General features: G+C 36.5%; 8 protein-coding genes across 8 annotated transcripts; 4 read left to right on the top strand and 4 right to left on the bottom strand.

The window, feature by feature from the left end:
• Nucleotides 1-26: 26 nt before the first annotated feature.
• On the bottom strand, nucleotides 27-794 carry KEI1 (Kei1p; the record flags this gene model as incomplete). The annotated part of the gene is made up of 2 exons (XM_022822150.1): nucleotides 27-668; nucleotides 759-794. The coding sequence occupies 2 exons, from the start codon at nucleotides 792-794 to the stop codon at nucleotides 27-29; spliced, it is 678 nt and encodes a 225-aa protein (XP_022678440.1).
• Nucleotides 795-1162: 368 nt separating this feature from the next.
• On the top strand, nucleotides 1163-2791 carry RIO1 (protein kinase RIO1; the record flags this gene model as incomplete). Its single annotated transcript, XM_022822152.1, has 1 exon — nucleotides 1163-2791. The coding sequence occupies one exon, from the start codon at nucleotides 1163-1165 to the stop codon at nucleotides 2789-2791; it is 1629 nt and encodes a 542-aa protein (XP_022678441.1).
• A 51-nt stretch (nucleotides 2792-2842) lies between these two features.
• Nucleotides 2843-4558, bottom strand: RTC5 (Rtc5p; the record flags this gene model as incomplete). Its single annotated transcript, XM_022822153.1, has 1 exon — nucleotides 2843-4558. The coding sequence occupies one exon, from the start codon at nucleotides 4556-4558 to the stop codon at nucleotides 2843-2845; it is 1716 nt and encodes a 571-aa protein (XP_022678442.1).
• A 501-nt stretch (nucleotides 4559-5059) lies between these two features.
• ESF1 (pre-rRNA-processing protein ESF1) lies at nucleotides 5060-6976 on the top strand (the record flags this gene model as incomplete). Its single annotated transcript, XM_022822154.1, has 1 exon — nucleotides 5060-6976. One exon carries the CDS (start codon nucleotides 5060-5062, stop codon nucleotides 6974-6976), a length of 1917 nt encoding a protein of 638 aa, XP_022678443.1.
• A 248-nt stretch (nucleotides 6977-7224) lies between these two features.
• On the top strand, nucleotides 7225-8514 carry CDC40 (Cdc40p; the record flags this gene model as incomplete). Its single annotated transcript, XM_022822155.1, has 1 exon — nucleotides 7225-8514. One exon carries the CDS (start codon nucleotides 7225-7227, stop codon nucleotides 8512-8514), a length of 1290 nt encoding a protein of 429 aa, XP_022678444.1.
• Nucleotides 8515-8608: 94 nt separating this feature from the next.
• RPT5 (proteasome regulatory particle base subunit RPT5) lies at nucleotides 8609-9907 on the bottom strand (the record flags this gene model as incomplete). The annotated part of the gene is made up of 1 exon (XM_022822156.1): nucleotides 8609-9907. One exon carries the CDS (start codon nucleotides 9905-9907, stop codon nucleotides 8609-8611), a length of 1299 nt encoding a protein of 432 aa, XP_022678445.1.
• A 366-nt stretch (nucleotides 9908-10273) lies between these two features.
• Nucleotides 10274-10645, bottom strand: SEM1 (proteasome regulatory particle lid subunit SEM1; the record flags this gene model as incomplete). Its single annotated transcript, XM_022822157.1, has 2 exons — nucleotides 10274-10501; nucleotides 10619-10645. 2 exons carry the CDS (start codon nucleotides 10643-10645, stop codon nucleotides 10274-10276), a joined length of 255 nt encoding a protein of 84 aa, XP_022678446.1.
• Nucleotides 10646-10997: 352 nt separating this feature from the next.
• RPO31 (DNA-directed RNA polymerase III core subunit RPO31) lies at nucleotides 10998-15371 on the top strand (the record flags this gene model as incomplete). Its single annotated transcript, XM_022822158.1, has 1 exon — nucleotides 10998-15371. The coding sequence occupies one exon, from the start codon at nucleotides 10998-11000 to the stop codon at nucleotides 15369-15371; it is 4374 nt and encodes a 1457-aa protein (XP_022678447.1).
• Between the last annotated feature and the right edge of the window lie 105 nt (nucleotides 15372-15476).

The raw sequence follows: 15476 nt of genomic DNA on the forward strand, positions 1-15476 counted from the left end.
AAGGTACAGGAGATGTCAGTTATATACTAAAGGTATCTTCTACATAAGTAGTAGCACCATTTTTCAAAGTTGTATTTCCATCTGAAAAGCACATTTCTATTGTGTAAATTGACTTCAATGTCGTTCTGATCAAAAGTAAACTTCCCGCTATGTAGCAATTGTTGTTCGAATGCAATGATAATGAAGTTGAAATAGAACCTAATAGCCTGTGGAATCAAAGTCAATAGCATGATAAATAAAAATTCATACCCGGCAGATGCACTCTGGCTAGCATTGTTGTTTAGAGATGTACCTTTTTGCGTTGCAAGTTTGTTTTCATGGGCAGGTCCCAATGGAGATCCGGCACTTTTCAAAGGCTTTACTGGCTCCTCTTGACTAAACCAAATAGCAGTAAACCACAAACAGTACAAACAGCCAATAAATGTGTCTACAGTGAATATAAATGTCACTGTTGACATTGTAAGTAAGGTGGGCTTGTATACTTGCTTGAGCCCAGCGATGAATACTACAAGACAGAACACTGACCAGATGTAGAATATCCATTGCATCAAATCTAAAGGATGTCCAGTGAAAAGTGCCAGGATACCGTACATTCCACTAAATTTGTTTAAGACCACCACACCGAGGGCGATCTCAACCCCAATATACAAGGGATATGATAGAAATGTCTTATTCATGCGTGTTAGTATGGCCGCAGTGTTTCAATGCTAAACGAAGAGACATATAATTCTCATTTATTTCATTATAATAGAACATACTTGAGGCAAGTGAACCATTGCTGTACTAGACTGCATAACTATCCAACTCGAAGTACTAATATTAACGAAAATTTAGTCGTAAAAGCTCTTGGTTTATCTTCCCTATAACGATAACCCCATTCACATATCTTCGAAATGAGATAGCCGGGGATGCTTTCTGACTTTATTGTGTTTACAATTAACAAGTTCCGATGCAGAAAAAAGCAATAGAAAATACCTTGAGCTTTTCTTCTCTTGAAAAAAAAAAAAAAAAAAAAAAAAAAAAAAAAGTTCAGATATTTGCAAGCTCATCGCATCCGTAACTAGAAAGTTCAGTATATTAAACACTTCCTAACCAACAACATAAAAGATAATTTAATAAAAGCTCAACATAGCTCACATCCACAAGAATAATTATATTGATCATGAACATTGAGGAAAAGTTTGAGAGATTGAACCTTGCAAACCGTGACGAACATGTCAACACTCAAATTTTGGAGAAATATGCTAACAGTATCAAAACCGATGAGCTATCAATAACTAGAGGGAAGACAAATAAAGATAAAGCTAATAGAGCAACAGTAGAAAATGTTCTAGATCCTCGTACAATGAGATTCTTAAAATCCATGGTGAACAGGGGTATAATATCGGACTTTAATGGATGTTTGAGCACAGGTAAAGAAGCCAATGTTTATCATGCCTTTGCTGGAAATCACGAAGAAAGACACCTTCCTGTAGTTGGACAGGATCCTGAAACCATCGAAGACGCTGATAATACCGAAATCAACACTCCTGAAACCTCTCAACCTCTTCAAACTGCTCAAACTGCTCAAACTACAGAGACCAAGAATAGAAAAGAATACGCAATCAAGATTTATAAAACATCTATTCTCGTTTTTAAAGACCGTGAAAGATATGTTGATGGTGAGTTTAGATTTAGAAATTCTAGATCCCAACATAATCCCCGTAAAATGATTAAAATCTGGGCTGAAAAAGAATTTAGAAACTTGAAGAGAATTTACCAAAGCGGCGTAATTCCTTGTCCTAAGCCAATTGAAATTAAGGCAAATGTATTGGTCATGGAATTTTTAAATAGAGGTGATGGTTTTGCTTCTCCAAGATTGAAAGATTATCCTTACAAAGATAGAGAAGAAATAAAGCATTATTATCATTTAATGGTTGCCTATATGAGATTATTATACCAGGTATGTCGTCTTGTCCACGCCGATTTGAGTGAATACAACAGTATTATACACCAAGATAAACTTTACATTATAGATGTTTCACAATCAGTACAACCTGAGCATCCAATGTCTCTAGACTTTTTGAGAATGGATATAAAAAATGTTAATTCATACTTTGAAAAGATGGGAATCGATATTTTCCCTGAACGTATCATATTCCAATTTATTATTAGTGAGCAATTGGATAAATATAGAGGTGATTATAGGTCTAGCACAGATTTAGAGAAGTATGTCGCAGAAAATCTGCCGTTGAAAAAGACTTCCGAAGATGAAGCCGCTGATGAGGTATTCAGATCATTACATTTAATTAGAAACTTGGGAGGTCTTGAAGAAAGAGATTTCGATAGATTCACGGATGGTAAATTTGATTTACTAAAATCTTTGATTGCCAATGAAAATAAAAAATATTCAGGAAATATCACCGCTTCAGAACAATATGAACTTTCATCATCTGAAGATGAAGATGATGATGATGAAAACGACAATGAAAATGAAGAAGGAATTAAGGAAAAACCAAGATCGACTCATAATTTGACAAGTAAGGAAGCGGAAAGTTTTGATGGTGAAGAAAACAATAATGGTGAAGTGCACATCAGTGATTCTGATAGCTCTGAATCCGATAATGATGATTCCGAGGACGAATGGTACTCAGACAAAGAAACACCACTGAAGGGTAAAAAGTATGAGGATAAAGATCTAAAAAAGCAAAGGAAACAAGAGGCAAAAGAAGCTAAACGTGAAAAGAGAAAGACCAAAGTCAAAAAACATATAAAGAAAAAGTTAGTTAACAAAACTAAATCAAGGAAATAGGTTACAATATTCTTTGTTGTAATGATAATTACTAATAATCTGGTAGCAAAACTATACAGATCCCCCACTTTGGTGCTGACCAACTAAACCGGCCATCTCCAACAAAGCACGATCTTCTCCCATACTTTGTAGGTTAATCTGCTGTCTTCTCTTAGCTTCCATTTCTTCCCATTGCCAAAGCTTCACCTGCTCTTCAAGTTCCTTCTCACCACCGCACCCCCACACTTCCACATCCTGAATCAAAAACCTATATTCGAATGACTTTCTGTCCTCACCTCTGACTTTTGATAGACGACCAGGAGAGAAGAGACCACCATCTCCAACGTGTCTAAATATGCCAAACTCAAGTGATGAGTCGATAGTCAAAGATATATTTCCAGGCAAATATTTTTTTGAACTAGGTTTAATAAGAGGTTGTTGGTTTCCTACACCTATTCCACCTCCTACTGTATTGAAATATACGTTTCCTACACTCGTGGGTTTTGCATCGTATATTTCTTGAGTTGGTTGGAGTTGAATGATTTTCGTGTTTGAATCTCCAAAGAGTTCCTTGTTAGAAACTTTCCAAGGGTCCCGTATATATACAGCGTAGAGAACCTTTCGTTTTTTTATAATGAGTTCGTCTAAATGTTGATCTTCATTCTTTAACTTACCAAATTCCTCCAAAAAACCTCTGTATCTAGGATTTTTAGCTACATAGTTCTCTTCCATTTCTGAATCCTCATCACGTATTCGCATTCCTTGAATGAAGAGAATGGTGGGTGCCATCCACTTGAATACTTTCGACTGAAACGATCTCATAGAGAATCCAGATTCTCTTCCTACATAGAGCCGCTGAAATCTAGAAAAAACTATTTCTTTGGGGAATAGAGTTGCTAGTTGTGCTAGTAATGGCTCTGTGACAATTTTACTTGGGTTTTCCAATGGTTTCAAAACGTCTGCGTCAACCAAGTCCCTAGTCATATATAGGGTGTGCTCAAGCAACATGTTTAACGGACTTATTAAATTGGGAGCAATGTTATGAATTAGGTCATAAAACTGCTCATAAGTAATATATGATTTTAGAGAGTCCGATGCAGATATTATTGTGGGATCCATAGTTCGGACAAAGATCATAGCAACTTGTTTAAAGCTTTCAAAACTTTTGGATAGTGCATTATCATCAATCTTGCAATTGTTCATAATGGATTTTCTCGATAGAGCAAGTAGAAAAGAGAAAAAGTGAACGAGATCATTTGAATTGATTGTCAATTCTTCAACATTAACACCATTGTAAGACCTAATAACAGCTTTAGAACTTCTCAACTCCGAAGAGGAAGAAGATCCAGGTAATGATTCGGATTTAATGCTTTTCTCTAAGGCGAGTGCTATAAATAACATCTTTAACTCATCAAAGTTCTTCCATTCGGTATATTTGGCGGCCCTCCCCTTTGAAAGTAACAATGTCGATTTTAGGAGTGTTTTAAAAGACACCTTGTCATATGATTCTTGAATCAAAGGAAAATTTGCTAAGGTACGAAACATATTCATAAATACAGATAATAAAACAGTATTATCTCTTGGTATATGAAATAGAGTACTAATATCCGAAGACTCTACTACATCATCCAACCCTCTCCCTTCTGGAATGTTATTAGTAAATGATAGTAATTCTGCTTTTGTGAATTGTTTAATGCATTTCTCGTTAAAGTAACTGACCAAAGACCCGTGGTCTATACCGTATTCGTCAGATCTTTGCTCTTGTTGTACAGAAGTTGATTGGCCCATCCTAGCTTCATTATTCTCCTACAGAATTCATACGACTGCTTATCGTTCGTTATTCTATTTATGAATATGCCCCACCCTTTAAAACTGTGCAAGTTTTATACAATCCGAAGTAAGTATTCTAAAATTCGAAATATATATAAAACATAACAATAATGCTTGATATACACAAAGAGGTTGGATATTAGACACGGCCTGAGGTAGTTTAACTGTGAGATAGTACCTTATATGGTAAGGATGTCCTTGGGTTGGTGGATCATTGTCAAGTTTAAAGAGTAGACTTAGCTAATATTTAGCGATCATGTGATCATCATCAACACATCCAATCCTATTTCTTTTTTTTTTTTTTTTTTTTTTTTTGGAGTATTTTTTTCATGTCAAGCTCATCGCAAGTTTAGCTCATCTCATATATTACAATTGAAGGAATGACATATAGCTAATTCCGTTAGGTTGTAGCATTAAGATCAGCCAGCTTTGCATCGAAGATTGCACGTATTGACAACTATGGGCTCAAACGATAACCCTAAGGGCAAAGAGAAGATCACAACGGATCCAAGATTTGCGGGCATCCATAATGACCCAAAATTCAAGCCAACTAAGTCCAAGAACTTTAAGATAAAGTTGGATGATAGATTCAGTAAAAAGGATTTGGAGGTAAGACGTAAAGCAAAAGTTGACAAATATGGTAGGAAACTTCCAGCAGAAGATAAAGAAGCCATTGATTTTGATCGTTACTTCGAAAAAGAAAAAGATGATGAGAAAACAAAATCTGCAAGTGATTCAGATGAAGAAGACGACATCCAAAGTCCTGAAACAAAAGAAGAAACTGATGCAGAAAAAAAGCTTATTGACAGAGCCCGTGGGGAAACACCTGTAGATTACGTTTCCTCCTCTGATGAAGAGTCTTCTTCGGAATCAGAAGAAGATTCAGAAGACAGTGACTATGAATCCGAAGAAATTGAATTAGAAAGTTCAAAACCTGATTCAGGGGATGCTACTAAAACGTTAGCTGTCGTCAACCTAGACTGGGACCACGTGAAATCTACCGATTTGTTTGTCACCTTTCAATCATTTGTACCTAAAGGAGGCGCTATCGAAAGAATTGCAATCTACCCAAGTGAATTTGGTAAAGAAAGAATGCAACGTGAAGAAATTGAAGGTCCACCAAAGGAACTCTTCCAGTCTAAAAAATCCAAAAGCTCAGATAAAGAGGATAAATATGACATTAAATCTATCTATGAAGAAGGTGATGCTGAAAAGGATTTCGATTCAAAGTCCTTGCGTCGTTATCAATTGGAACGTTTAAGATACTACTATGCTGTAGTTTACTGCAGTGATGTTAGCACTGCAGAATCTATCTATCAAAACTGTGATGGTACTGAATTTGAATCCACAGCTAACGTTTTTGATTTAAGATATGTTCCAGAGGGCATGGAAATGACAGATGAACCCAGAGATGAGTGTACTTCTGTTCCTAAACATTATAAACCAATACAATTCAGCACAGATGCGCTTCAACATTCGAAGGTTAAATTAACATGGGATGAAACGCCAGCAGATCGTGTAGAAATTTCCAAGAGAGCATTCACCCAAAAGGAGATTGAAGAAATGGACTTCAAAGCCTATTTGGCCTCAGATAGCGATGAATCAGAAGTAGAGCACGATGATCAAGCGAAAAATAAATTGAAGGCATTAGTAATGGATTCTGTCAAACTCGGAGATAAATCCATTTTCGATGGGAAAGATGATAAAGAGGACGATGAAGTAGACATGGAAATCACCTTTACTCCAGGTTTAGACGAGCAAAATCATCAAACATCTGACAACGACTTGGAGAAGGAAGAAAGCACCATAGATAAAATCAAACGTAAAGAAAAGGAAAGGCGTAAGAAGAGAAAGCAAAGAGTAAAGGAATTAAAGAAAGAGTCCGAAGTGAAGCTAAAAGAAACATTGAAGAAGAAGAATGATGATTTGGATTCCGCTGACAACGACAAAAAGAAGGCAGAGTTGGAACTTTTGATGCTTGATGAAAATGAAGCAGAATCTAATATCAACACAAAGGCACACTTTAATATGAAAGAAATACTTAAATCTGAGAAAGAAAAAGCAAAGAAATCGAAATATCAGAACAAAGACAAGATTGTGGAGGATGAGTTCACACCAGATATTAATGATCCTAGATTTAAGGAAGTCTTTGAAGACCATGAGTTCGCAATTGACCCATCGCAACCAGAATTCAAGAAGACCCCAGCAATGGAGAAAATCCTCAAAGAACGTTCTAAACGTTCTAATAAAAAAACTAAGAATAATAAGCGTAAATCAGACGCTATTGTGGACAGTGGCTCCAGTGATAAGACCAAGATCAACAGTTTAGTCTCGAAGCTAAAAAGTAAAAGTAAAAAGCAAAAGCAAAATCGTTAAAATCAGAATAGAAGACGCATATACAACGCGATTTTATCATTTATAATGTATTGAATGAGGTCATCCTCCTTTCTCCAATACTTTATATAAGTTTATACATCCCTAGCTAGTCTGTAAAAAAATTCTTACATAAAATCAGATGTGATAAATGTTGTTATTTTATTCATTTATGCTTATGAAATTTAAGATAAGTTAAAACATTATAGACAAAATCATTGAACTAGATAGAACGGCATTGCGCACAGACGATGTCTTTAGTCCAGGGATATGATACAGATAGCAGCGATGAAGATACTCAGGATTTTAACAAGAAACATAAGCTTCAAACCCCAAAATTGAAGAGCAAACGACCTAAGCGCAACGGTAAGGGTCCATGGGCAAGTTGGGAGAGTTCCAGCGAAGCAGAACAAGATGAAGAAGTTCAAACGACTAACATACCGAATGCCGGAAATTCTGACATGGGTGATGATATAGATTCAAGTGTATCTTTTAACCAAGAGAAATCCACTTTTGTAGGAAAGAGAGAGAAGGATTATCAAGGCAGATCTTTTATGCATCCACCGATTGATGTTGAAGTAGATCTCAAAAAAGAACCTCTATCATTCAAATGTTTTTTACCTAAAAGAAAAGTAGCAGAGTATACTGGCCATAAAAATGGTACTACGTCTCTCAGGTTTCTACCTCATTCTGGTCATTTGTTTTTATCCGGCGGAAACGATAAAACGATAAAAATATGGGACTTTTATCACAATCGAGAACTTTTAAGAACTTATGAAGGACACTCTATGACCATTAAAGACTTAAATTTCACTCATGATGGTGAAACGTTTGCCAGTGCATCTTTTGATAAAAGTGTTAAAGTTTGGAATACAGAAAGAGGATCTATTTCAAAACGTTTACGCTTTAATGCTGTTCCAAATTGTATTATGTTTCACCCAGAGGATAAAAACCAATTGGTCATCGGGTTGTCAAATTCTGAAATTTTGCACTATGATTTTAGAGTAGATGAGAAGGATGGTAAAATACAAAAGTACGATCATCATCAAGGTTCAATCCTAGCATTAAAATATTTTCCTAATGGTAAAAAACTAATATCATCATCAGATGACAAAACTGTTAGAATATGGGAAAATCAAATCAATGTGCCCATTAAGCAAATTAGTGGCACAACCCAGCATTCGATGCCCTGGATTGATATCAACCCCCAGGAACAATACTTTTGCACACAGAGTATGGATAACACAATATATACTTATTCGATGATGCCAAAATACAAACGGCATCCTAGTAAAATGTTCAAGGGTCATAGTACTGCTGGTTATGGAATTCATTTTGCATTTTCTCCTGACGGACAATATATAGCCTCTGGTGATTCGAAAGGACAAACCTTTATATGGGATTGGAAAACTACCAAGGTGTTAAAAAAGTTTAAGCCGCTATCAAACAACCTACCAATCACCTGTCTTGCCTGGAATCCACAAGAAACAAGTAAACTCTGCTGTGCTGGAAATGATGGAAGGATTGTAGTATTAGATTAAAAGTATGGGAAGATAATTTAGTTTTGAACGATGTAGACCTTATTACAACTATTGATATATATATATAAGTAAATATTCGGCCTAACATTGATAATCATGCATAGAATGAAACAGATTTTGATTTTCTAGCCTGCACTTCACCGATCGCTTCAACAAAATCTTCATGCTTTACTTGAGATTGGCCATTTCTTAGTGCGATCATACCGGCTTCAACGCTAACCGCCTTCAACTGAGCACCATTAAATTCGTCAGTAGATCTAGCAAGCTCTTGCCAATTGATGGAATCATCTGTGGTCATTTTTCTGGAGTGAATCTGAAGAATTTGAGCTCTTGCGTCTTCCGTAGGGAGTGGGAATTCTATTTTTCTATCAAGTCTACCAGATCTTAGCAAAGCTGGATCTAAGACATCGACACGATTAGTAGCTGCTAGAACTTTGACGCGGTCATCAGAACCAAAACCGTCTAACTGGTTTAGAAGTTCTAACATTGTTCTTTGGACTTCTCTGTCACCGGATTTCTCTGAGTCGAAACGTTTCGTACCAATAGCATCCAATTCATCAATGAAAATAATTGTTGGAGCTTTTTCTTTAGCTAATGCGAAAGCATCACGGACAAGTTTTGCACCTTCACCGATGAACATCTGAACTAATTGTGGAGCAGCAAGTTTCAAGAAAGTAGCATTTGTTTGAGCGGCACAAGCTCTTGCAAGAAGCGTCTTACCAGTACCTGGGGGTCCATACATTAACGCACCTTTAGGAGCTTTAATTCCCATATCTTTGAATTTTTCACCTTGCTTCATTGGTAATACAATTGCTTCCACCAACTCTTCTATCTGCTTGTCTAAACCTCCAACATCAGAATAAGTTTCGGTTGGTTTTTCGTCGACTTCCATTGCCTTAACACGAGAGTCGAATTCTGATGGCAATGTATCCAAGATCAAATATGAGTCTTTATTTACACCTACTAAGTCATTTGGTTTCAACTTAACAGGGTCTACTAGTCCGACCATTGGTAAAAATACTGTTTGTCTGGACGACGTCTTGATGACAGCAGCCTTACCTTTGGCAGCGTTATCCAAATTGACATTGCCACCTTGAGTATCAATTTCGTTTGAATCCTGTAACTCATCCATGTCCATTATTTCGACAACATTGGCTACGAGGTATGGTAATTGTTTGTTGTTCTTGATCTTCTCTTGGTTATCCTTGATCTTCTCCAGCATCTGGCTGTTCTCGTGTGATAAACGTTGCAATTCAGATCTGAAGATTCTAATTTCATTGTCTAACAACTTACTACGGGTGGTTAAATCAGCTGCCGATAAGTTGTAGAACTCCTGATCTATATCATCTTCAGCAAGTTGGCTCTCATTATTCAAATCTTCTAAAGTTGACATTATCGTTTCGTAAATTCTAGATACTCACCCTATATTTCTAAGTCTCTGGTTACCCTTTAAAATTGTGAATAGTACTTATTACACTAATTAAGCAAACTCACTCTTTCAATCGGCCGCTATAGGTTGCGTATTTCTCTTTTGCCACCTGAATTCCTTTAAGGTATGCAATTATTATTTGTCTTAATTTCGTATTATCAATTATTGTAGTTACTATGCCCATACTAACAGAATTAATATTTATTAACATATATAATACTGTGTACATACAATAGGGAAACGCCGGGTAACCCCTTACCATTCATTAATTTACACGCACAAGCGAGCAGACACAACGACTTGTTGAATAGTTTATAAAAGCCCTAAAACTCACTGCTTCTCAAGTTCCTCTTTCAATTCTTTGGTGAAATCATCTTCTACTTCGATATCATCCCAGTCTTCTGCCCAAAGGTTGCTATCTCTTGTTAGGTCCTGTGAAACCGGTTGCGATGGCCAAGAATCGGCAGGAAAATCTTCAAATTCATCGTCATCTTCGAGCGATGATCTTACTGGCTCCTTCGTAGACATATTTGTGGTATTTATCTTGTAATTGGAATGCTATTCTTGCCGAAATAGACACGATAGTTCGATTTTCTACACTAAAACCTACAAGCTTCTAACCATTTGCTTAGGTTAATATGTATTGTATGTAGTTTATGTACAATAATATCTTACGGCTTTTTCATACAGTTTGCCACTCATGTTCGGGTAACAATACTTGAAAGAAGATTAATACCAACCACGTGATATTGAAATATAACACCCATTCACCACATGGACATTCCAAAAAAAAAAAAAAAATTAAAAGAATGAAAAATTATTCAAACAGATCAAAAAGCATTGATTATTATCGATGAGCTGCAATACAAAAAGCTTTTAATGCTGTAATTCTTGTAAAGACGGCTGAGAAAGGCACAGACGAGACGAAGTACATAAAGTCAGTTCAATCTAGTTAAAGTTGTGGAGAATATCTTGATTGGATTTGGCTCTTTAGATTTTCAATTTTAGCTTTGCTTTGCTGCGCTTCGCTGTCCTGTCTTCTCTTTATTAAAGCATGAAAGATACTGTTGTTGATATTGCCCCAAAGAAAATCAAGGGGATCAGTTTCTCTGCCTTGAGCGCTGCAGATATAGTTGCTCAATCTGAAGTTGAAATATCCACTAGAGATCTTTTCGATCTTGATAATGGTAGATCTGCTAAAGAAGGTGGTGCATTAGATGCCAAAATGGGTGTTTCTTCCTCTCAAGCGGAGTGTAATACTTGTCATGGTAACCTAGCATCATGCCATGGTCATTTTGGTCACATCAAATTAGCCTTACCGGTGTTTCATGTAGGGTACTTCAAGGCCACAATTCAGATTTTGCAGAGTGTCTGTAAAGGTTGTGGTGCGTTGTTACTTTCAGAAGAGGACAAACGTAAGCACCTCTCCGAACTTCGTCGTCCAGGGATGGATAATTTAAGAAGAATGAATATTTTGAAGAAGATTTTGGACCAATGTAAGAAACAGAGGCGTTGTTTCCGTTGCGGTGACTTGAATGGTGTGGTTAAGAAAGCTGCAGCAGGTTCTGGTTCGGCAGCATTGAAAATCATTCACGACACTTTCCGTTGGGTGGGAAAGAAGTCTGCCCCAGAAAAAGATAGATGGGTTGGTGAATGGAAACAAGTGATTGAGAACAACCCTGAATTAGAACGTTATGTAAAGAGGTGTATGGATGATTTAAACCCTTTGAAGGTATTAAACCTTTTCAAACAAATTACGCCTGACGATTGTGAATTGCTAGGTATAGATTCGACTACAAAATCCGGCAGACCTGAAACTTATATTTGGAGATATTTACCAGCACCACCTGTTTGTATTCGTCCCTCTGTTATGATGCAAGATTCTCCAGCATCCAACGAAGATGATTTGACAGTTAAATTGACAGAAATTGTATGGACATCCTCCTTAATTAAAGCTGGTTTGGAAAAAGGTATTTCAATTAATAATATGATGGAACAATGGGACTATTTACAGCTGGCAGTAGCTATGTATATCAACTCGGATTCTGTCAATCCATCGATGCTTCCAGGCTCCTCTGGAACTAAATCGAAACCAATTAGAGGTTTTTGTCAGAGATTAAAAGGTAAACAAGGTAGATTCAGAGGTAACCTATCAGGTAAGCGTGTTGACTTTTCTGGTAGAACAGTTATTTCTCCTGATCCAAATTTATCTGTGGAAGAAGTTGCTGTGCCTGATAGGGTTGCCAAAATTTTAACCTACCCTGAGAAAGTCACTCGTTATAATAAACACAAACTTCAACAGTTGGTGATCAATGGTCCACAATTACATCCTGGTGCAAACTATTTATTAAAGAAAAATGAAGATGCCAGACGTAACCTACGTTATGGTGACAGAGTAAAGTTAGCTAAACAGCTTCAATACGGTGATGTTGTTGAAAGACACATCGAAGATGGTGATGTTGTTCTATTTAATAGACAACCGTCCTTGCATAGATTATCCATCTTATCACATTACGCTAAAATTCGTCCATGGAGAACTTTCAGACTAAACGAATGTGTGTGTACACCATACAATGCGGATTTTGATGGTGATGAAATGAATTTGCATGTTCCACAAACTGAGGAAGCTCGTGCAGAGGCAATAAATTTAATGGGTGTCAAAAATAACCTTTTAACTCCAAAGTCAGGTGAGCCAATCATTGCAGCTACCCAAGATTTTATCACTGGTTCTTATTTAATATCTCATAAAGATTCATTCTTTGATAGATCTCAGTTAACTCAACTTCTATCCATGATGTCAGATGGTAAATTACAATTTGATATTCCACCCCCTTCCATTATGAAACCACATTACTTATGGACCGGTAAACAAGTGTTTTCTTTACTAATCAAACCTAACAAAAATTCTCCTGTGGTCATCAACCTTGACGCTAAAAATAAAGTGTATATACCACCTCCAAAGAAAAGTTATCCAAATGAAATGTCCCAAAATGACGGTTACGTTTTAATTAGAGGTTCTAAAATTCTTTCTGGTGTGATGGACAAATCTGTTCTTGGTGATGGTAAGAAGCATTCTGTATTCTACACAATCTTAAGAGACTATGGACCTGATGAAGCTGCACAAGCTATGAATAGAATGGCCAAATTATGCGCAAGATACTTAGGTAATAGAGGTTTTTCTATTGGTATCAATGATGTCACTCCAGGTGCAGATTTAAAAAACAAGAAGGAACAAATGGTCGAATATGCTTATAAAAAGTGTGACGAATTAATTGACTTGTTCAACAAGGGTAAGTTAGAAACTCAACCGGGTTGTAACGAAGAACAAACACTAGAAGCAAAAATTGGTGGTCTTCTATCTAAGGTTCGAGAAGAAGTGGGTGAGGTTTGTATTAGGGAATTGGATAATTTAAATGCACCATTGATTATGGCAACATGTGGTTCTAAAGGTTCTACCTTAAATGTTTCCCAGATGGTTGCTGTTGTTGGGCAACAAATTATCTCAGGTAATCGTGTTCCTGATGGTTTCCAAGACCGTTCTTTACCTCATTTCCCAAAGAACTCTAAAACTCCACAATCTAAAGGTTTTGTGCGAAACTCTTTCTTTTCTGGGCTATCACCCCCAGAATTTTTGTTTCACGCAATTTCTGGTCGTGAAGGTTTAGTTGATACTGCTGTGAAAACCGCTGAAACTGGTTATATGTCTCGTAGATTAATGAAATCTCTAGAAGATTTATCATGTCAATATGATAATACTGTCAGAACTTCATCAAATGGTATTGTTCAATTCACTTATGGTGGTGATGGTCTCGATCCGTTTGATATGGAAGGTAACGCACAACCAGTCAATTTCATCAGATCGTGGACACATGCCAATAACATAACTTTCAGTGAGGATACAGTTGGTTTGCTACCATATCAAATCATAGAAGAAACTAATAAAATCTTAAAGCCTCTTGAAGCTAAGTTGAAAAGATATGATAATGTTGGTAATGAACTTAAGAATGAGGATGCTAATAGAGATGAGTATATTGATCAATTTGATGCAGAAAGATCATTCTATCAATCATTACGTCAATTCATGACTGAGAAAGCAGAATTTTTAGCCAAGTTAAGGAAGGAAAGAGGCATGAAAGAACTTCTTGATGAACCTGGCGAAGAACTAAAAGATATAAACTGGGATGAAGGAGTTTCATCGTCCGTCTTGATATCTTTGAATCAACTCTGTAAAATTTCAAAATCATTGGTAGAATCTTTCTTAACTATTGCAATTTCCAAATATCATAAAGCCAAGGTTGAACCGGGAACTGCTGTTGGTGCTATTGGTGCGCAATCCATCGGTGAACCTGGTACTCAAATGACATTGAAAACTTTCCATTTTGCTGGTGTCGCTTCTATGAACGTTACACTTGGTGTGCCACGTATTAAAGAAATTATCAATGCTTCGAAAGTCATCTCAACCCCTATCATCAATGCCGTTCTAGTCAATGATAATGATGAAAGAGCTGCTAGAGTTGTTAAGGGTAGAGTTGAGAAAACTTTATTATCAGATGTGGCATATTATGTTCAAGATATATACAAAGATAATATGGCCTTTCTACAGATAAAAATTGATCTAGAAACTATCGAAAAACTTCAGCTTGAACTAACTCTTGAAGATATTGTTGTGGCTATTGCAAAAGCTCCGAAGCTCAAAATCAGCACAAATGATATTTCAATCATTGGTAAGAATCGGATTAACATTGCCGTAAGCTATGATGCAAAATCTTTGAAATCAATCTCAACATCAATGAAGGAACCTGAACCAAATGAGGTCTTTTATAGAATGCAACAACTTCGTAGAGCACTTCCCCATATTGTTGTTAAAGGTTTTGCTGACATTGCTAGAGCAGTCATTAATATTCGTGATGACGGTAAAAGAGAGTTATTGGTTGAAGGTTACGGTTTGAGAGATGTCATGACTACAGACGGTGTTGTTGGTTCCAAAACCAAAACAAACCATATTCTCGAAGTAAATGAAGTTTTAGGTATTGAAGCAGCCAGATCATGTATTATTAACGAAATTGACTATACGATGAGTAATCACGGTATGAGTGTTGATCCTCGTCATATTCAACTTCTCGGTGATGTTATGACTTACAAGGGTGAAGTTCTCGGTATTACTAGATTTGGTTTAGCGAAAATGAGAGATTCTGTTTTACAATTGGCATCTTTCGAAAAGACTACAGACCATTTGTTCGATGCAGCATTCTATATGAAAAACGATGCTGTTGAAGGTGTCTCAGAATGTATTATTCTTGGACAAACAATGTCTATCGGTACTGGTTCCTTCAAGGTTATTAAAAATACTGTTTTAGGTGAAAAAGACCTTGAACCAAAACCAACACTCTTTGAAAGTCTATGTGACACTCTTGTTAGGGCTAATTAAGAGTGGACATACACTGTATATATATTAGCATAACTATTATCGTATTTAATAGAATTTTTGAAATTTTTTTGGGAACTATGGTTACAATCTTAGCTGCTTAAGAAC

The sequence above is a fragment of the Kluyveromyces marxianus genome, chromosome 8 (assembly GCF_001417885.1).
Source record: "Kluyveromyces marxianus DMKU3-1042 DNA, complete genome, chromosome 8".
In the NCBI taxonomy this organism is placed as follows: Eukaryota; Fungi; Ascomycota; class Saccharomycetes; order Saccharomycetales; family Saccharomycetaceae; genus Kluyveromyces; species Kluyveromyces marxianus.